Source organism: Netta rufina, assembly GCF_964035555.1.
Source record: "Netta rufina genome assembly, chromosome: 1".
Taxonomy (NCBI): domain Eukaryota; kingdom Metazoa; phylum Chordata; class Aves; order Anseriformes; family Anatidae; genus Netta; species Netta rufina.
This window is the reverse complement of record NC_140123.1, coordinates 18,896,015-18,919,070: the sequence shown is the minus strand read 5'-3', so window position 1 is coordinate 18,919,070 and position 23,056 is coordinate 18,896,015. Positions and strand designations below refer to the sequence as shown.

General features: G+C 37.1%; 1 protein-coding gene across 9 annotated transcripts in view; it reads right to left on the bottom strand.

The window, feature by feature from the left end:
- ZMYM2 (zinc finger MYM-type containing 2) overlaps positions 1-23,056 on the bottom strand; it is a 90,743-nt gene that overhangs the window by 57,823 nt on the left and 9,864 nt on the right. For 5 of the 9 annotated variants that reach the window (XM_084298923.1, XM_084298929.1, XM_084298930.1 and 2 more), the window contains 5 exons: positions 13,136-13,257; positions 10,984-11,843; positions 4,946-5,231; positions 1,126-1,291; positions 101-313 (listed from right to left, as the gene is read on the bottom strand). In XM_084298923.1, the coding sequence (XP_084155049.1) occupies positions 101-313; positions 1,126-1,291; positions 4,946-5,231; positions 10,984-11,833 (1,515 nt within the window). In that variant the 5' untranslated portion in view covers positions 11,834-11,843; positions 13,136-13,257. The remainder of the gene's footprint in view (positions 1-100; positions 314-1,125; positions 1,292-4,945; positions 5,232-10,983; positions 11,844-13,135; positions 13,258-23,056) is intronic. The other 4 variants (XM_084298925.1, XM_084298927.1, XM_084298928.1 and 1 more) reach the window with 3 other exon arrangements.

Genomic DNA, 23,056 nt, shown 5'->3' with positions numbered 1-23,056 from the left:
ACTTAAGACTTCTAATAAAGAATAAAACCACATTATGAGTAAGAGGATAAATTTAAAGAGTATTAATGCTTATTTAATTTATAGATTAAGAAATAATTACCTGCTTGTATTCACCAACGCAGTTCTGACAGCAGAATCTCTTCTGCTGACCATCAATAGTAAGAATATTGTTTCCAGCTCCTTTACTGGGTAAATACTCCCCACAATGCTCACAGCAATTCATTATTAAACCATTTGCCATCCTGTATCTATTGAAGCAGTGATCACTGCACAGCTTATGAGTCATATTTTTAAAGCTAACTTCATGACGAATCTGAAAAATAAGAATAAAAGCATTCCATCACCACAAAAATACCAACTTGCCTAAGACTACTACAGAAGTCAAAAATCTTGCATTCAAACACAAAACTATATAAAAAACACCACCCATTTTACTAGCTGAGTAATTCAAGGACAAATCATGTAGTATAGAAATTTCTTCTGTTTCCAAAGTTATAAGCAAAATCTTGGACCCATTTGTTCTTGCAGCCTAGAAGCCAAGAACACAGGGAAGGATGTAATAATTGGGTACTAGAACAGAAGGTCAATTTATGCAACTGTACAAAATAAACATGCAAAGACTGTCCAGACACACACATACCAAAAAATGTGTACATTAGCCTGAACTATAGTGTCCCCAGTAATGGCATCAAGAGGAAATACATTAATGAGAATTTAGAATGAAGTATATGGTATGCATCTCAAAATGTTGGTGTAATATTTCAAAACATACAGTAAAAACTAATTCTGTAAATTGTGACTTTTTAATGGTAATTTTTCTGCTCAGGAGATCCATGTTATAATTACAAGAAGCAATGCTCAACAAAATTCTTGACAGTAGCTACAAAAATATCAGCAAAGGCACTTTCTTAGAAGTCTAATAAAGTCAACAAGAGTAATTTTTCTCTCTTAAATCATTTCTTTCTTTATTTGCTCTTCATGTATATTAAGCCTATCTCAGTGTACATAAAATGCTGCATCATTTTAAATTTCCTTTTTTTTTCAGTTCTCTTAGAATATTTATAAACCAAGATTATTCTATTTTCATTAAGGAGAACAAGATGGAAAAAACAAAATCAACCAGACCTCAGTTAGTTTACCACAGATAGTGCATCTTGATTTATTCAAAGCTCCTTTTGAGGGATTCTGTTTATCTTCATAGAATGATAGACACGATGTACTGCAAAACTCCTGGAAAGACTCACTTGAATCAACTTGAGCAACAATGGTACCTTTCATTGTTGTTATATCTCTGAAATAGAAAAAAACATCTAGAGTGTATGTGTATAATTATATATTTAAACAAGAACACTTTACAGCTTGTAACATGCATTCTTCCTTTAAATGCTTGTATTTCATATTTCAAAACAGCTTTGTGGGTGTAGAATTGTTAGTCACATGTCAAACACTAAGTTTAATAAATTTTTCTATGACTAATGTCAGCACTCCAAATACAATGTTTCCTGTATAAAAACATATTCCCCTCCACCCCCCACCTGGTGTTATTTTTTTTTTTTTTTTTTATTACATCATTCTAGAACTAGGTAACTAATGCATCATTGAGCTTGCCACAACTGGTACTTAATCTTAAACCAAAAATGAATATGGTGAATTTAAACTAGCTCTTTGGCAACTTCACACAAAAGCTGTTCTTAAATTTCATACAAGAAATTCAGAGCTACATATAATAGAGAAGGTTGTTTTCTCGTATTTATAAATGTAATCAAAATTATTAGAACTACACCACTATAAAACCTAGTTTTATCACTATTTTAAATGTTAACACCATTAATGTCCCAAAGCACCTTAACAGTTAACATAGCTGCCCACGAAGAATTAGGATATAAGCAACCTAATGCATAAAACCTGACAAGTAACAACCAATAAAATTAATTAGAAGTAGAGCAAATCCTCTTCTTTTTCCACTGAAGTGGAAACTTTAACTTTCCTGATCAAACTTTCTAAACTTCTCTGATCTTCAACTGAGTGCTGCACACAGAGGAAACTGAAGATAGCTACCACCACACTCATCAGTCAGCCCTTGGATTCAGGTCTTCCAAATTTGTAAGACCATCTCACTGGTGGTTTCACTCAATCCCAAACTATCATAGGCCGTAAATTAAAAGCACTAAGGAGAAGAAATAGAAGTCTCCCTGTCTGCCTATTAAGTAAATAAATAGTCAACATCCAGGAAGTGCTATTAGACAGAATAAATAAAAAACTGATTGGACAACTCTGGCTCTTCACTGATATTATGATCGATCATCAGCTGGAAAAGACATCTCCCAGACACTCATACATCGGGGCTCTGAAACTAGGATGAGTGGGAAAATGCTGTATGGTCCCTAAACAGGAGGAAATTCTTCAGATGGTGGTGAGGCCCTGGCACAGGCTGCCCAGGGAAGCTGTGGATGCCCCATCCCTGGAGGTGCTCAAGGCCAGGCTGGATGGGGCTTTGGGCAGCCTGGTCTGGTGTGAGGTGTCCCTGCCCATGGCAGGGGGTTGGGACTGGTGACCTTTAAGGTCCCTTCCAAACAAAATCATTTGATGACTCTACAAAAATAAACTTGTACCACCCCTGTATATTATTAACATTTGCAAGCCTGTCTCCCATCAAAGGAAAGTCAGCAGATTTTGGCTTGCCTTTTGGCAAGATAGAAGGGATTTAGGCTTGGGACTGCTATCATTTCTGATCTGCAAAACAAAGGCAGAGCTCCTGCCCTGAGCAGCTTACAGTTTCTGGCTGGATTCCATAAGGACTTACAAACACTTGTAATTTTCAAAGCGTAGGAGTCTAAGGTCAAAAAGAAGTAACAAAGTCAATAAAATTTGAGTTTTATAAACACTAAGGAGAATGCCAGGCATTTCTTACACTTTTCTTCTTACTAACATTCCTATGCTATTTATCTAGTTTCAAAAGGGTTTATTTCTATAGAGTGTTATTTTAAAAAAGATTTACAATAAAAAATGTAGAAGCTTTATTTCCGATGACGGTGTGTATCTATATATCTATTTTTTCTTCAAGTTATCTTAAGCTTCACATTTTCCACTTACTCTACACATTTGAAGATAAAATTGAGCATTACCTCTGAAAGTCACCTGTGACATACCAACTACTATCATTGCTCCAGTCTACATTCCACATCTCCTACATTTTGCTAGAGTTGCCATATTCTTTCACTAAACTGCAATCTGATAATACCATTTCTGCATTAGTAGGAAAGGAACGCAAACGCAAATTCAGAACAGAGTACCTGGTTTGCTACAATGGGCTAGCAAAAACTCAGCAATAAAGCAAAAAAGCTGGGTAAGATTGGCCTTCATAATAAAGCCATACTAGTGAGGAACCATTTAGTTCATGTTCCATCTTCCATCTATGAGCAGCTGAATGCTAATGGAAGAGTGAAGATCAACATCACCTCAAAAACAGTCTGAAGATGACTTCACAGATGTTCTCTAGAAATCAAACACTATACAAACTATTTTATAAGCAATGAAGCTAGAAATACTTTCTCATCATTTTCATTTGTATGTATCCACTTAAAACTCACTGGCAAGCACATCCAAAGACACAGTTATAAGAAAAGCATTGATTTATCCATAAGCTTTCAAGATTTCAGTCAGAAAAAAAAATATTAATCTTCATCTTCACATATGATACAGCTAGTGGAGCATTTACCATGCCAGATCACTTCTAATAAAAAGAAACAGGCATACAAACTGACAGAAAGAGTACAGAGTGCTCTTAACTAGCACTACAGAGGTAAAGGGTTGAGAGAATTTGAGGTTTTATGTATGTTTAAGAAGAGCTAACATGTTAGATTTGAGATATTTACAGTGTACCAAGGTAAGAAAATGCAGGATATAAATACTTTCTATAGTTTAATTTTACCGAGTCTCAAGAGAAAGAAAAAAAAGAGAGATCTGGATACAAGCCATTCATCCACCTCATTGCATATTAATGTAAAACTTTTACTAGCTTAAATCTGTGATTAAGCAGAAATAATCCTCTCCAAAACATGCATTAATAAAGGCAGTCCTTAGCACAAGGTATTTTTTTTTTTGGTTCAGTAAGAATTCATCATCTAATTAGTGTCAGTGCAGGGTGTACTAGACTGAGGGACTTTTCTGGAAAAAAAAAAAAAAAAAAAAAAAAAAACACTCACACACAAGAAATCCAAATACCTCAGTTATCAGTATGCCGAAAAAAACAAGATAGCATAGCTAGTTTGTACACCTAACACTACAAGAGTGATATCATGGAAGGTATTTCTTTGGCAATTTTAAGTTTTGGAAATAATGAAAAATTACAAGTCAAACCTACCCAATAATTCAGAGTAAGCCTCTTAAAAGTATGCTTATTTCTCTTCTACTATCTGCTCAAGTTATTTTCAACTTCCAATGCTGCCATAGTTGCACCTATTCTATGGGACAAGCCCAAAGCACCTCTTCCCTCCAGACTACCAACAGTGGAAGAACTCCCATGAGCTCCAGCTGCTTTCAGTTCCTACTCCATTTTAGATGTCTTGATTTTATATCTTTTGCTATCAAAATGAAAGCTTTTTATGTTAACATAAGGTCCACTTTTTAAATGAAGAATACTGTATCTAAGGAATCTATCTTGGCATGGTATACAACTAGACACCTCGTCTTAAAAAAAGATATGCAATTTTCGGATTTTACCTTTCATAGAAAATCTGCCCTACTCTGAACTTGAGCACTGATAGACTTGTTTTGTTACAGTGTACACAGTGAATTCATTTCCAAACATTAAACTGACACTATATAAAGCACTTGAATAGACAGATTTTATATCATTAATAGAGCAATTCTCATAAATGCATGAGAATCTCAAGTATTACTGGATTTAGCTGCTAATATGAAACAAAATAAAAAAATCCCTTACTTTCTGCACATAACACAAAGTTTCTTTGGAGTGGGTTTGTGTGAGAATGATGAGAGGCAGGTAGTAGAACAAAAAAGGTGAGCTGATCCTTTCCGCTGATACGCAGTCTGTCCCTTTTGTAAAGGCTTTTTGCAGTTTGCACATGTGACTTTAACCTGTTTAGAAGGCTGCTGCTGAGCAGAAGGCTGGAAAATCTGTTTAGGAAGTGATGCTACTGGTGACAAAGAATCCACACCTGGTTGCTTCTGATTCCTAGGGAATGAAGCTGACTGGGATATCCAAGAATCTTCAGGTAAAAAAAAAAAAAAAAAAAGAAAGAAAGGTTAAGTGAACAAACATGTACATTATATATAGAGAGAATAATATCCATAGATTTTTTTCTTATTGGAACTGACAACAGAAGATAAACAGTATTTTAGAATTTGAAGTTTAAAATAAAATGCACTTTCATTGTACCACTCTCCACTGTTGCAGAAAGCTTCAGAACACCCATTAAGTCTCAGGATGGTCCCATTCTACACCTTGAAGCAGGTTTTGAAGACCTCAATTCACTTGCACTGTGTTTGCAAACTGGTAATTGTATCTCCAGACAAACAAAACTGCAATTACCAACTGCAATTAAAAAGAGAGACCAACAGAGAACATGGAATTTCAAAACCAACGTTCGAGATACAAACTTTTCAAATGTATCTATAAAACCATGAAACGTTAGGAATTTCATTAGTTATTTTGTACTAAAGCAAGCTTTTAGCAACTGATGTGTTTAGCCTCAGGTATAAGTCCTAGATTTGGGGTTCCCCCCCACTTGTCTTTTAGTCTTGTCTCCAGACAAGAGAACTGTGCTGCAAAGCCAAGCAGAGTGGGTCCACATCTGGGATCTGCATCTACGTCACTGGTTATTTCAGGAGTTTGTTTTTAACCTTTTCAATGCAGTGAGTACCACTTAATCTACGAGATGGCAAAGTCGTGACTGTTTCACATCTTCCTCAGAAGAAACCAATGCACCTAAAAATGAGTCTACATTACATTCACAATTCCATGTCCTTTTGCTCCAGACCTGATTAGCCCTCTACTTGCATTTTTGTACAATAGACTACTACGGAACCATGTCACATTTAGCCAATCTTTTATGGCATAACATTTTGCAAAACAACTTGCATAACAAGAACTTAAGTAAAATTTGCTATTGAAAAAGCAATGCATCTAGAAACATCACATGCATCTGTTAGATTACATGTTCAATAACCTGGTTTGGACCAGAAAATACAGTTCTAATGAAAAAGAAAACAAACAATACAGCCCTTCAATAAAATCGAATTTCTAGGCTTTTTGTTGGAAATGTAAACTTTCATTTTAAATAATTGCCACCACAATTCAGGAACTTTTAGCTTCTGAAGGATGCCAAGAATGATACATTATGTAAGAATGAAAGAAAACCTGAATAAAAACTTCTTTCCACTACAACAAACCATTTCACACATTTCCAAAAGCATGTATCAGCTATCCCAAGTACCATCAAAGCACTTGGGACTTACCTTTCAAGCCTGTTACTCCAAACATTTACAATAATATTTCACAACTGCATACTATTTCACCTCATAGCTACAACTGTATTTGGTAGTAGTTGTGCTACTATTTTTAAGTTTACACTGAATTTACTGTAAATAAATGTAGATAAATAAGAAGTCTGAAGCCTTTAATGTCCTACTGCAGCAACTACTTTAATGTCCTACTTCAGTATGTTCCTGCAATATTATTAAACTAGTACTGACAATGAAATAACAAAAATTATTTCAAATCCTACAACTTCAGACAACAAAACCTTAACCTACAGAGTCTAGTAACTGCCCATAGCTTGTAATTAAGGGACATTATCTCAGTCCGTAATCATTCATTAAACCGTATGAGAAGGTGTCTTCTATTTTTTGAAGTATTTTTTTCACAAAGGGTTTTATTAAAGTTATTTTACTGCATAGCTTTAAAAAAATTGCGACAAACTTTCAAGAACTCGTTACAGCAACAAGCAGACATTCTTGAACAAGTGGAAGATCACTTCCCAGTGTGACTGCAGCTGTCAAGGCTGTCCTATTTCTCAGACACGTAATACAAGTTGGAAATCAACTTGTTGCAATGCTTGAGGGTAAAGAGAAGGGGCTACAACAAAGAGGTGGGGAGAAGAGGGAACGGAAAGAGAACAAAACACATTCCTCTTTAAACCATTAAACATGTTTACTTTTTAAAGCACAAGTCTTTACACTGACTATCTAAGTTATGCTAGCACAGTGCTCAAGGTAAAATTCACCTGAGTGCGCTCTTCAAATTTTTCTATACTGTTACGTGAACTACCTCAGACAGCTGATTATATCCTGACGGCACCTTAATACCTCACAATATTTTCAGATCCTCCTCATAGAAAGAGGTTTCAGGTGGGAGCACGTAGTTTGTATCTCCTCTATCAGGAACACGTAGCATGTGCTGTAAAATTACATGTGCTTGTAGTTCTAGTAAGCACTCAACTTCCACTCACCAAAACATAAGCTTGCTAGGCCCATTTGGGTTTGAAACTTTTAATCATGATTTCCTAGTACCTCTTTAAGATGATTTTAGTATTTGCTTATTATCTTAGCCTTCAAAAGGCCTCCCCTAGTTGACATCTTGTTGCATTCCTCCTTCCACAAGCATGTCACAAGAACAGGTATCTTATTGCTTTCTCTTTTCTTACTTTCACTTTTTCCATATCACTCCTTCATACGTAACATTTTTGTCTTGTGACTTTTCCTCACGTTTCATTTTAACCACGCTTCCTCCTCCACTTTGCATGCTCTACAAAAGACCTCTAAAATCTTTCATGTCCTTGAACTGAGAAGCGTCACACTTCCCTACCTGATTCCTGATCAGTTTCCATGCCCCATTGCCCTTATGTCTTCATCCTTCAGGTTTCTATCTGCAGCTCTCTCCTCTAATGGTCACGTTTATGAGACCGTACAGTTTCATGTTCAATTTCTTAACTATAATGGCTGTTCAGGGTGTTCCCATTCTTCTTCATTTGTTCCTGTGCTAAATTGCAATAAAATTACTCCTTACCCTCACTCACACCCAATACGTTCATCTGTAGAGCCATCTTGAAAGAAAAAAGGCTCAATGAAATGCCTTTAAATTTCTATTTATTTATTTATTTTAGAAAGCAGAAGAAACTCTATCAGCACAACTTGGGGCAGGGGTGAAGGGGAAAGTGGTTATAAAGCTTTGTAGAGGTATGCAGCTCTTGAAACATACTCAACTACCTCTGCACTGGTTCAGATAAGGATGATTCTAAACTGCAGCCCTCAACTTGCTGTGTTGGTTCTGTTTCTGGAGCAGTTTTGATCCACAAAAACAAAGTTCTGTTTCTCTGAATGGAATCCAAATTTCATCCTAGAAGCATATGAAATATATACTATAGTCTTTACTGTGGACATTAGGATCCGAATTAACGTGTGGGACACAAAGTTCTCTGTTATTTACCTACCTCTTCTCACATAGTGAAGGCACTTAGCTCAGGGAAACAGACTAACACTAATCCAGAAGAAATCTTCCAAACAACCTATAGTGCATTTGTCACCACATACAGTGTTTTTTTGAGGAGCCTCATTAGCAATAAATTTGATCTACTATTTTTCTAATATGTAGATGTCACATGTCCTTGTTCCTTTGCTAATAAGGATCAGGAAAAATAATGCTCTTGGTTTTCATCTTCAAGACTTCAAATCCTCCATACAGGAAGCAAACAAAAATCACAAAATCACAGAATGGCTGAGGTTGGAAGAGACCTCAGGAGCCCATCTCGTGCCACCCCTGCCCAGGCAGGGACACCCAGAGCAGGCTGCCCAGCAACACGTCCAGGCGGCTTTTGGAGCTCCCCAAGGAGGAGACCCCACAGCCTCTCTGGGCAGCCTGTGCCAGGGCTCCGTCACCCGCCCAGCACAGCAGTGCTGCCTGGTGCTCAGAGGGAGCCTCCTGGGTGCCCGGCTGTGCCCATGGCCTCCTGTCCTGGCACTGGGCACCACTGAGCAGAGCCTGGCTCCGGCCTCTCTGCACCCTCCCGTCAGGGATTTGCACACACTGATACTTCTGCTGACAAGCACACGCTCAGTCCCTAGAAGAAAAGAAGGCAACTTCTGGGAAAAAAAAATAAAATTGAAATACGTATCTTGAAAATCTTTCCTGTACATGTCTGTAAGTATGTAAAAACTGTAAATGATCCAAACCTACCATTTTCCAGGCTTTTTCTTGAATAAAAGCCATTCCTACTATAGCTGTCTTCCCTCTTCTCTCCTTTTTTTCCATGTTCCTGGTCATTTTTCTCATTTCTCTCACGCGTTGCATTTTTCTCCTTCCTTTTTACCTGTGCCAGCCCTTCCTTTCCAGTTTCCTTTTGAGCCTACTGCTCTTTATAAATATTCACATACAGAGACCACAGGCATAAGAAATAAAATCCTGCATTTACACACCTTGAAATAAATCACTCCTACCCTTTCTCAGGAAAAGTACATGCTAATTTTCTTAATAAGTACTTTCCCTTAAAAAAAAAAAAAAAAAAAAGGGGGGGGGGGCAGGACACTATTTTAAGGTAACAAAAACTACAAAAACTTTAAGTTCTCGTCCACAACTACTTGACCATCTGCTGTGTCATAATAATCATACCCCATGTCTGAGGAATCAACTATCAATATTGAGAGTATTAGTTTTCAAAGATGAATTTTTAAACTACTCAGTGAGACATCCAAACTACAAAACTTTCCCAAATTTCATCTTCAAAAGTCAAATCTTGAAGTTAGTTTTAAGATGAATACAACAAAAAGAACACAATGTTACATCTGATTTAAAGGTTTAGTTTCAATACTGGCATTTCCATAGTACAACACAGAAGATATTAACACTTTTGCAAAAGTGTATTTGGTGATTTATCACCAAACTGAAGATCTATATGATTTAAATATTTCTTGAAAAGTAGGTAGGAAGTCCGTATCAGCATATTAATTCACAATTTCTTAACTTGCTAATAAGTGCCTCTTGCATCTGGATTCTAATTGTTTTAAATTTTCCTTTTAAGATGACCCTGACTAGTCTGAAGCCAAATCTTTTGCAGAAGTGGTAATTCTCCCTCCTCACTCCCACTTCTAGCCCAATGGGCCAGTGGAGTATCAGCATACAAACTTGAAAGATTTTAAGTTAAAAGCTTAAATGTGCAAGCTTAAGTTCTATAGAATAGCAATTCAAGAAAACAATTTACAACTGCCCCATGTTATTTTTTTTTTTTTTTATCAAAACCTGTTTACTCACTAAAACAAGAGACAATATACTGTAATTTACAGAGATACAGAACAAAACCAGCCAACTCATAAACATAATTAATAGTGTATAAAACAAACGCATATTACCACAGGTGACAAAATAGCAATTATGATGTGCGTATAACTTATTGGAGAAATATGAAAGACTACAAGTTGTATCCCATTTTGTTAAGCACTGTAAATACTGAGAACTGCTCAGTATGCAATGAATTATGACAGTTAACTACTTTTGACATAACATCAGACTTTCAAATTTGTTTTTTTTGCATGTCAAATTATATTCAGATGGCACAACAACAGATCAGTAAAATAAATCTTATTTAAATAATTTTGATGCATTATACTAGTTATAGAACCACACAAAAAGGTGTAGAAGTCCTATAGATACACTTACCTTTTTTGTGTGAATTAAAGGACACTGAAGTCATAAAGAAAACTTTGCTCTTTAAATATTTACATCTCAAGACATCTAAAAGCATCACTACCTGCTAAACTGGGATACTGTACCTACGCAACATATCATGTTATCAAGCATGTTTTATTCTAGAGTCACAGATAAGGTTGTCATAGGGATGAAGAGAACCAAGATCTTTCACAAGAATTAAACTAAAACTAAAGCAGATCAACTGCCAAAAAAAAATAAAGAATAAAAGATTCTATTATGTATTTTCAGATTTGAAGGAAATAATCAGAATTGTAACTTACCAGGATTATGATGAGTCACAGATTCTCCATTTTGAAATACATCTCCAGCCACACTCATTCTACCAGGGTTGAAAGGTCCTACACCAGTCTTGGTCTGTGAAGTTAAAGATGGGGTGTATGTTTGCATATTAACACCAAAATTACTTGACTGCAGTCCGTTAGAAACATCTCCCAAGTTGGCATTCTGCAGTGATGTTACATGTGTAATCATTAAGTTCATGTCACGCCCTTCAGTATTTTCTAAATGACCATCACTCACAGAGCTCATAGCACGTGTTTCTAATGTGGTAACATTAGCAATCTGAATTTCAGAGTCTGGTTCTGTGGTTATACCACTACCACCTATTCCTGAATTTACCTTACTTCTTGAAAAACTGGAAGCTGAGAAATCCATATCGTTGGTTCTATTTTTACACTCTGGAAGTCTTCGCTCATTAAAACTGGAAGCATTCTTCTCTTGTCCTTGATTTGTTTCAATATCTTCTTCATCATCAATAATAATAGTTTCACTTATGCTCCCCTTTTGTGAATTTAAGTCTTTTGGAGGAGGAAGCATTTTGCAATCTTCCCCTTGAAGTTCATCATTTTTGGATGATGTAAACGCAGTATTCCTTTGTTCTGTTATCAGTGATGTAGAATTTTGAGGAGGTTGTATAGGTTCAATAAAAACTACATCATCATCATCTTCTATAGGCGAGTTTTGGAATTTACTAGGTCTAGAAACTAAAGAACTAGGTGGACCTCCAAATGTATTTCCTACATTTGCAAGGCCAGCTGCCATGGCGGTATTCCCTAGTAGACCAGGAGTATGTTCAGACAGTTCTAATCCTCCCAGAGAACTTGTGTCCATTCCAGATCTGCTGTTTGAGGAAAAACAAAACAAGACAAAACATACCCAGCTTCAGAGTAAGATATAACTTTCCAGTAACAGTTCAAAAAAAAAACAAAAAAAAAAACCTACAGCATTAATAGTTTCAGCTTTTACTTTGTTTTCTTCCTATATGGGATCACACAAATGAAAAAAAAAAAGTTTATCTATGCTCTTCGGAGTATCTTAACTTTCTAATCCTGTACTAGCAAGAGATACTGCCATTCCTAAGATTTCGCACTAATAGCTACATGCTGTTATGTTTAACAGAAAATGCACACACACACCAGAAACTGAATTTTTGTTGGTATTTATTATAAAATCTTCATTTCTCGGTCCCTCTCCTGAGGGACTCCTTCCACCCACACATACACACAGTGATCCCGTAACACTGTTTTTGCTAGACTGCAAAAACAAGATCAAGATCTAGACAAGCAGAAAGAAAATTTAAATTCCTATTAAATTTCACTGCTATTAGAAATGTTACAAAGTTACAACATTAACAGATTTATACAATAAAAGACTGAAGCCAGATCAACACAAAACAAGCGCCTAGCCAGTAAAAAGAAAAAAAAAAAAAAAAAGCAGAAGCAAAATCATTTTGCATATTAACAACTTTGAAAATCAACTGATGTTTCCCCACCACCATACACCCAGAGCTTATTACAGGCCTCAGCGTAAGGGGCAGAAAAGGAAAAGAGATATGGAACTGCTGCACACAATGAGAATAGACACATTACTGAGGGTGCACAGCAACTACTCCTTTCTAGCCACTATCAGAGGTGGCTCATCTGAGGTCCTGACTTACTACCTCAAGTTCCACTGCAGCTTTCAACAGCTTTTATCTCCTTTCTCTCTAGCAGCAAGCAATGTTTCTTCCGGCTCCCTCCCAACAGCTACTTTGCTCATGGGTTTCTGTTTGCATTTAGGGATTGTTCAGTCTGGGAAACCTCCTGTTTATAATTGTCTATTTTACCATGAATTCAAAACTGATAAAAGGCAGCCTGGATATTTAATTTCTGTACCTGTAACTCCAAGTAAGTGTTAAAAGAATTAAGATCTCTGTAAAAAACATGTGTATACCAAAGTGATCTTGATATATATGAGAAACACAAAAATAACATGACAGAGCATGTCTGAGAGTATATACTAATGCATGATATCACTGAGCTTTTGTGAAAAGCTAGACGTAGCTTTCCATGATTTTTTTTTTTTTTTTAATAAATCCTTTATAAAAGGAAGGCATATAGAGGAAGTCGAAATATTCCACTCATCAATACTTACCCATCCAGAAATCCACTGCAATCTCTTTACCTTAATAAGTTGCTCCAAGACCTTTTATTTCCTTTCTTGTGAGGAACCTGCACTTCTTGTATCAATTTGCTGCCTTCCGCAAAAGCAGTTTTCTGAAATAGGGTTGAAACAAATATTAGATACCTCAAACAGTTTCTGCATCTCAGACCTCTTGTACTGAGCTCTGATTCATTGATGAACTCTGTTCATTAAGCTGAATTTGCAGTTTAAGTTCAAAACTGACTTTTAGCACTGTTGTTCCATGCCAACAGAGAATGTTAGTCTAGACAAATATTGCCATGAGCAAAGCAGCAACAGGACTGTTTATTCTACATTTTCTAATCTATGGCGCTACATTTCCAGAATCTTTTGTTCGATGTTTTATAGGTACATGAAAAAAGTATGTCTCTTAAGAAACAGACAGACATAGCTCCAATTACATAATCAAACACTGGAATTAAGAAGTCTATCTGTAAAGGAACATAAAAACAAATAAATGGTTCAAGTAAACCAAGCTATTGACAAAATAACTGATAAGTTTCTTTGCTTTTTATGGTGTCAACTTTCCCAATGTCTGTAGCAGAATATACAACATTAAAATTCAGACATGGCAAAAGGAAAATTACAGAATGCATACTGCAAATCAATCTTACAGTGCAATACAAACCCTACATTGCTAATCATTTTCAAATTGTATATACGCACTGCAGTAGTACTGAGCACAAGTTCAGGCATCCATAGCTTATATTAACACATATGCCCATTTACAAGGGACTGAAAATGTTCATAGCTCAAGTCTGAATTTATTCCTCAAGTTTTGCAACAGTCATTAGGTTTACCAAGCTTGGCAGCATTTTTACAATGCAGTATCAACTTGTATACTGTTTGAGGACAGCCCTTAAAATCCCCAGAAAGCAAAGAGGCCTGAGGGAACAAAGCACAAAAATTCTTCTAAGCATGTACAGCGTTATTCAAGCCCTCGTGTCCATTAACTGAAGCTGGCAAAGCAGAATCCAAACAGCAAAGCTGTGAACCAGATTAATCCTAGAAGAGTGGCAACCACCTTTTAATTCCTTCATATGTTAGCCTTACAGCCAAATGCCATTATGTAAGAGCATTTGAACTGTAATAAAGGTAACATTCAATTGCAATGAAGAGTTTTCTTACAAAAAAAAATTATCAATGCAGTTGGCTTGTACCTCCCTGGAAATCCGTCAGTTACACTGAAGATTAATTTAATCCAATATTCTCTTTTACCTATCATTTTTTCCCTCTAGGGCTGAATAATTCAAAAGTTAGATTTCCCTACATCTAAGCTTTTGCTGAAAAGCATGTATTCAGTTCATTGACTCTTTAAGTTTCCCAGTTTTATTTCATATATTTTCTTTCTCAACAAGGAGAAAAGCCTATCAAGCATATAAAAGCTTTCAATAAAGTTTTACATATACCTGAACAGATGGGAGCGAAGAGGAAATGAGAATATGCCAAGACTACACCTCAGGTCTGACTCAAACCTTTGCTATTCCAGTAAATAGCAAAGTAAAGATGCTCAGTAAAAAGATAGATTTGCACATAATATACTGCAAAGGTAAGCCCATGTATTATAACATAGCCTGAAAGATCTTTTTGCCTAAACATACTTGTTTTTTCCACACAGGCTCTTTAAAGGGTTTTGTGACCTGTACTGTTTGGTATGACATAAAAGAAAGAAAAACTTATGAGCTTAATCGTTTGTGGACAGTAATACCTGCAGGTATTTCCTCACAAATATCATCTTTTAACTCTGCAAGACTCAGAAAAAAAATCAAAAAAAAGTTTTAAAAAACTTGGAAAGTGAGATAGCTAGTGCTCTAAAAATGCCAATACTGAGGAGAAACTCAGAGACTACACAGGCAATGTTGTGGTCAATTATTTCTAAATGAAAAATACCAAAAAAGTAATAATCTACCAGGTGAAAAGTATAGGCTTAAAATGGGAAAATAGGAAAAACTCCACACTCCGTAACTTGTTAAGCATCTCCCACTGCTACCATAGAAGCATGACTGCTAAAAACCTCTAAGATTCATTAGAGTGATGACTGGATGAACTGTTAAGACTCTATAGAGAAGGATAAAAAATAAAAACAAAAAAAAAGTAACAGAGAGCTTGGTGAGGCCTAGTCTGCAGGCAGTGTGCAGTCAATTCTGCTGTGCCATGAGCTCAAGGCTTTGCGGCAGTGCACAGGCACCACGACTATAGCTGGATGGGAACACGGGCACTACCAACACACACCAGCCCCTCCTGAGCCAGGCTTTGCATGTCCTCCTTTTAAATTAGGTTACATCACTCACATATAGAAGTGTTCGTGCTGAAATAAATTACAATCCCGTGGCTACATTCAAGACTTAATTGCTGAAGAAATAAAAGGCAAAATTTGGGCATTTCTCCAGAAAGAAGTGACAGATATGACAGCTTTTAAGACAGCCAGCCAGGCAATGCTTCATAAGCCAAGTCTTAATTCCACAGTTGAATAATTAAATAGTTTTAAATTTATTAGAAATTGAAGAAATTTTGGAACGGGAGGAGGGTATACCTAGAAGTGATTAACTAACCAAAATCTGGAGTTTAAAAGCCTTTACTGGGTGGCTTTGATAACAGTTGGGATGCAGGTGACAGGTATGGAAGAACACAGCCATGGTTATGCAGCCCTGGATCAAAGTCAGAGCAATCAAAAGTGATCACTGAAACCCCACCAAACCAACATCAAAGCACTTGAAACAGACACCCAAACCAAGACCAGCATGTGCAAGTGCTTCCATATAGAAGGCTAGAAGCCTAGAAAGGTAAAAGAGAGAAGGCTAGAAGCCTAGAAAGGTAAAAAAGAAAGTTTTTCCTTTCTAGGCTTCTAAACTTTGTAAAGGAAAAGAGAGCACATAACTAAGAGATCTTCAACGCTGAATGGATGAATAAAATCCTAGGGGTAGTGCTCTACCTGGGTACAAACACCACAGGAACAACAGAATGACTCATTTGCCCCCATGAAGGAATACTACTTTCTGTTAGGAAAACCACAGGATCTTAACTAAATTATTTACCTCAACAGGTGCTGTGCTAACACTTACATTCTACACCCAAAATAGAAGAAACAGCGTATTAATGCCATAATATCAATCACTTCCACTTGACGGCACGTGTGAGATAAGAGGCACAAGAAAGACTGCAACAGCCAGACATGAAGTGAATGGAAGAATTCAAGCACTGTTGTGTAGACTATGGGAAAAGGGCAGACAAAAACCAGAAATGGAGATGCAATGCTGCCAACTGCGACCAGCTAGGAGACCAACGAAAGGAAAAACAACATGTGGTAATTCTGAGCCATGCAACATGGTCAAGATGCAATTATCTGAACAGCACATTTAAACTCCCAAGGGAATGAAAAAATAATGTTACTTCATTGCTTGTCTTCAAAAGGAAGAACAACCTAGAGTATGAGGAACCCAGTAGAAGGAAATGAAATGGAGCAGCTAGAAGAACAAAAAGCTTTTTGACAGCATGAAGGCTATTTAAGAACTCACCATATTAAGCATACAACCAATCTAAAACGACCCCCAAAACCATAAAGACTACTATCAAAAAGTCTCTGAGATAAGAAGATGCTGTAATTGTACTAGGGGGAAGTCTCACACAATTGTCCAATTCGTTACCTTGTGCTAGGCATGGCTTAAGACAGGCCACTGAGCTATGTCAGAGCAAAGGTTTGCCTAACACACCTCTTCTTGTACAACAGTACAGTTTTCCAAAACAGAAGTACCCAAGAAACCTGAACCACAGCAGAAAACACAGAATAAGGTGTTAGCACTGATGTTCATGAAGGAAAAGATCAGGGAAGACCACATCAAAGCTCTCTTTCTAGGGGTCAAGTCAAAGGAAAGACATCCTATCAAAGTGCTACCAGAAGAGACTTTCAGAACAAATCACTAGGGCCGCATGACATTCACTTATGACTTCCAAAGACAGTCGGCAATTTTGTATTTACGTATCTGCAAGCAATTACTTAAACAGAAGGCGATAATTACCCAGATAATTACAGATTGCAATCCTATATCCATCACTAGACAGATTGATGGAAACTACGGCTGAATAAATACACTAAGGAAAAAACATAATGAAGGGGGAAAGAATTAACAGGGATTTTGCGAGAGGAAGTTAACATCTCACAGGACTACTGTAGAGGTCTTCTGCAGGGTTCACATGCTCACTGACCAAGTCTAATTAAACCAGTATACAGCACTCAAGATTTCCAAAGACATTCAAACACATTTCTCACTGAAGACTGCAGTAGAAATTATCCATAATTAGATTCAAGATACGGTCCTCACGAGGATTTGCAATTATTTTTAGAGAAAGAAGTATTATGTATCGCTTGCTGTTATCTCAATAAAGGAGTTATTAATGGGATCCCAATATAAAATAATACAGGTCAACATTCATAAATCAACCATAAGAGATGGAGACTACCACAGGGACGTTTTCCTAATCGTGCAAAATTATTCACATGATCTGAAAGCAGAAGAATATCACAGTGCTGAACGATCAGACAGTGCGATAGGCAAAATTCACTTGTGATAAAAATATGACAGTGAACAGGGAGAAAAGGGTAACAACACACACAGTGATTCCTCTGAATTGGAAGTCAAAGATCCACTCCTTCAAACCAAATCTACTCAACCACCAATGACCAAAGAGGAAAAACCAAGTATGTTCAGACTTTCTAAGCAAAGAATCAACAATACAGATATCTGTATTGAGATATTTGTCGCTATAAGGAAAATGCTGGTGAACTATGGTTGGGGGTGGGAGGTGTTTTTGTTTGTTTTTTGTTTGTTGTTGTTGTTATTGTTTTTTAATTATGAGATTTTCAGGTCACCCCTTTTCAGAGAAATAGAAAAACAGGTGAGATGCTGAAGAGTTTATACTAAAGAAGAGTTTTCTCTTTGGAAGACAAACAAAGGAAGGTAACTCAGGAAAAAAAAAAAAAAAAAAAAAAACATGGAGAAGATTGAGAGCTACACCCAGTGTCTCATAACACACAAACAAAAAGACACCCTGTGAAATAATTATGTAGATTTAATAATCTATAGTGCATGAAACATTTTTTTCTCCTCAACTGTGAGAACCGCCATCATATAATGACGGAGGCCAGAAGCGCAACCAGTTAAAATAAGGATTGGGCAAAGCTGGAAATAAATACACTGATGACCATCAAACACAGTAGTTGAAAGACAACTACAGAAGTACTTAGCCAGGCAGATACTGAAAATCAGGAGAACTCACCTGCAGAAAAACTGTGCTGTAACTGCCAAGTTTCTATCCCTAGACATTGCTGCTGTAACCAGATTACCAAACTGTCTACTACCCTAGTACAGTAATTACTTTAACCTAGTAGAGGAGTAATTCACTATTAGATCATTATTAGATGTACAGGAGATGTCACTAGCCCTCATGGAAGTCTTAACCACTTATCCACATCTGAATTTTGACCTATGGCTGTTAGGTTGACTTCAGCTTGAATGGAGGGGAAAAAAAATTAAAAAAAAAAAAAAAAAAAATCAATATTTAAGCAAAATAAGGAGCTACAAGACTAATCTGAACACATCTCAATGCTCTGTGACACTGTATGGTTCTACTGATTAATTCCTCACCTTGGTGCTTGTTTGACCATAACTTCATTTGAATTCCTCAACTCAACTACTTCCTGGAGTTCATACCCTTCCTTCCAACCACAACACCACAGAAATTCATTTTTCATTACCACTTGACTTTTTGTAAGTCTAATTATCAAAACCTCAGCCTATTGTGAGGACTGACTGCATACAGCTACGAGGAAGCTATTTCACTGGCTTAGCACAATGCTGTAACTTCTTGCTGTAACTCAGGACCACTACATCCCCTACACAAACAGGTGCAACCTACACCCCATGGTACGAACCATCATCTGACCAAGTGTGTGCCAACAATCACCCCAAAACAAAGTAAAACATCCCAATTAAAAAAATCACTTCTAAGTGGCTGTTTTACTCTGCAACCAAGACAGTCTGGCCCAACTATACCCACACAGGAAGACTGAAAGCACTAGAAGAGGAGCAATAATCCAATATACTTTAAAGGGTTGCAATTTAAACCAGCTGTAGGCTAAATCTGAATGCTGCTACTACAGACCAGTCTCAATTTATGCAGTGAATAAAAGACAGCGTGTATGGACAGCCAGCCACCTATGTGAGCAGAAACCCGCGTTGGGGAGGGTTGAAGGGCCCTTCTGAGTCATCGGATATAGGGCTCCGTTACCGCAGACGACCACAATAAGATCATTTCTGTGGAACACTATAAACACTATAAACATTCAGCATTTTTGTGTTTTCTCCTTACATCCTTCCTGAGGGCTATCCAGCCAACAATCCTAGCATATTAAGCAAAGATAGGCCTCATACACAGTGGCCCTGAGTTACTGTCAACTTTTACATGTTTGATCTTACCAAAAACTGTAACATTACTGAAGGTCCACAGGCTCATTTCATGATGCTACCACACTCATAACAAGACAAAAGCTGATCCAGCTAACAAAGACTTTCCTCCAGAAGTCCTTTCCAGCCACATCAGTTCCCCAAAACAAATTCTCTGCACACCACCACTAGCAGCTGTGCCAGACTGTAACAAGGTTGGTCAAGGCCACTTCAGCGGATAGGATAGGGAGAGGAAATTGAAAGCCACAACTGCATGACTCTGACAGCAAACACATCCCATACTGAGTGAAACACGCTTGCTCCGAAATGCACATGCCATTTGACGACTGAGTGAGTGAATACTAAATTAAAACACGTGTATCTACTGATAGCAATCAGTAGGGTACCGGAAATTTGTAAGCAAGCCTAACATACTACGCCGAGGCCACAATGACAACTGTTTAATTAGTCAACCAGCTTCACACACAAATCAGGCTACTGAGTTCAACATACTTGCGTACTTTGAGCTAAACTAAAGTGCAAATATACCTAACACCAAAGCAAAACAAGGTCTTTCTTAAAATATTATTCAAGTTGGTTATAAAGATTAACCAAGAGTCCGAACAACATTTTACAGTAACCCGTCAATGCGTTCATGTTGCTGTTTCTCGACCACAGGTAAGAATTTTCAGGGACAGGATACTCAGTTTTGACAGATTGTATTTACAAGCCTACAGTCCAAGTATCATCATTACAAAAGCATAAGATCTCATTTCTTCAGCCTAAAGATGGTATTTCAGAAGAATTTATTTTCCAGTGGGTTTAGAGCTGCCTGAAGTTCCATTTTTTCTTACAAATCTGAAAATTTGAGGGAAACTTCATTATATAACATCCAAAATGTGTTTGTTACACGTTTCAAGAAATTGAGGAGAAAAGCATATGCATGCGGAGACCTGCATTCCAGCAGAGACAGCAACTAAAAACAGTAAGATGGCAAGAGTTATGCAGTGAAAGAAACATTTTGAAGCAGCTGAATCAGTAAGTTGTTTTTCTTCAGAGGAGAAAGTATTTAAACACAAACTAAAGCTTACTGAGAAGTGACAGGTAGGGACATGCAAGCTTCAGTACCTTCTGAATATCTTAACTGTACTGCAGCCATCAACGTCAAGTGTGAATGCTGATATCTGGTTTCCATCTGACACTTCCAGGAACATCTGAATACCTTTATTTAACACAGCCTCTTCCCTTGGTCTTACTAATCAACCAGTGCTGAGAATTGCTCCCTCGTATGGATGAACAGCATCAAAATTCTGGATCAATCTCAAACTTGATCCTATTTAACATCAATCTTGAATGGAAGAGTATCCACACCAAGCACCTCGCATTTTCAAGATTACTCACAGGGGAATAAGCAGCACTTGGCATAGCTATTCATGGCAAATCAAAATCATACTGTTGACAGTGTAGAAGTTTTAGGACAGCCATACTGACACGTATCCCACACACACTCAATGTATTTCATACCTGTTTAATCCTGAAAAGGTGCTGATCAGCAAGAACCCAGTACTGCTTCTAGCCTTAAAAGCCATGATGTGCAATGTGGCAGACAATAAATTCTCTCTCTCTACTAAAGCAGCAACATGCTACTTGGGGATATATGTTGTTATAAATGGAATAGAAAGGTGAAACAAGACAAAGAACCCAAGGACCCACAAAAGGAGGTATATCTAAATGCTTATCTATTACTTACATCCAAATACGTATCTCTTTCCAAGAAAGTCAGTAACACTAGACCACAGCAACAGACTTGAAAGATGACCTAAGCCAAAGGGAACGTTACAGTAACAGAAGAGAAACACTAAAGATATGGAAATAGCAAAAGGACAAGCACAGCGCACACACAAAAGAGTAGAAGTGTACCATGTCAATTGACATAAATTAATTTTAAAAGTATACATAATCTAGTTGGGTAAAATACATACTCAATGCCTCAATACTCAATACTCAAGATCAGAAACAGACCTGAGATTAATAAAATTATTTAGATGCCTAGACTAGGACATGGAATATAGGCTACTGATTACTAAGGATCCATGGGTCACAGCACTCATTTCAAAACCAAGCCTCACACTTACTCCACAGGTACCAATAAAGATGATTAATGCAGATTTTAAATCTGTCATGCCCCTGTATTTTACTAGCATTCAAAAAAATAAATTGAGTTGGTAACACACCAAGTGTATAATCCCTTTAACACACCATTTAATTATTACAGGTTTGAGGAAGCAGAGTGGAAAGTACTTGGGTAACATTATGTAACATTCAGGTAACAGAGTCATTACAGCAAATGCTACAGATTTAAATGTAATACAGATACTAATGAGAAAAGGCTCCAAGTAATAATCTATTTCAATATATTTCATATGAAGTATAGTCTCCCTCTAGCCTCCTCTTCTCTAGGGTGAGCAAACCAAGTGATTTCAGACATTCCTCATACGCCTTGTCCTCCAGACCCTTCATCATCTTTGTAGCCCAGCCCTCCTTTGGGCGCTCTCTAGTAGTTTTAGGTCCTTCTTACAGTGTGGTGCCCAAAACAGTACATAGTACTTGAGGTGAGGCTCAAGTAGAGACTGCTCTCCAGCCTCTCATCCCCCAGTCTGTATATATAGCTAGGGCTGTTCCTTCCTAGGTGCAGAGTCTGGCTCTTGCTCTTGTGTAAACTTCACATTGTTGGTGATTGCTCAGCCCTCTAATCTGTCGAGATCTCTCTGCAAGGCCTCTCTACCCTTGAGGGAATCAACAGCTCCTCCCAGTTTAGTGTTGTCCACAAACTTGCTTAGTATGCACTTGAGTCCCGCATCCAAGTCATTTATAGAAACACTGAAGTTGGCCAAGTTCGTAACATTAAAAAGAACTGGGGTACAATCAGTCATGTATAAACCACTGAAATCTGAAAAAACAACAAGGGATGGAAAACAGGAAAAGAAATCTCAGCTGTGGAAGGGTGAGATCTAGTAGATTACTGTATCCTGTAGAACTACGCATTCAGAAACAGACCGATTTAATAGAGCAATGTTAATTCTCATAACAAGTTAACCTTCCCTGTATTTTTTTTTTAATTTAGTACATTCAAGATGATTTTAGTAAGTTTTTAAACCATGCTTCACACATTTACGTTATCGATTTTTAATTTAACAGCATCATTTTTTGTTATAAAAAAAATAAATGTCCAATATAACTTACAATAAAGCACCGCTTATCAGTTGAGAGCATTTTTTGTCTCTAAATGATACCAGACTTCGCTTAAATGCTTCAAGTTTAATAGAATTATAGAACAGCAGATTTCAAAAGGAGATGATGGATATCACCTTTGCAAATTCACTCCAGCTCAGAAGGGTATCAAATTAGAAACAAGACCCACATCTGAAGTTAA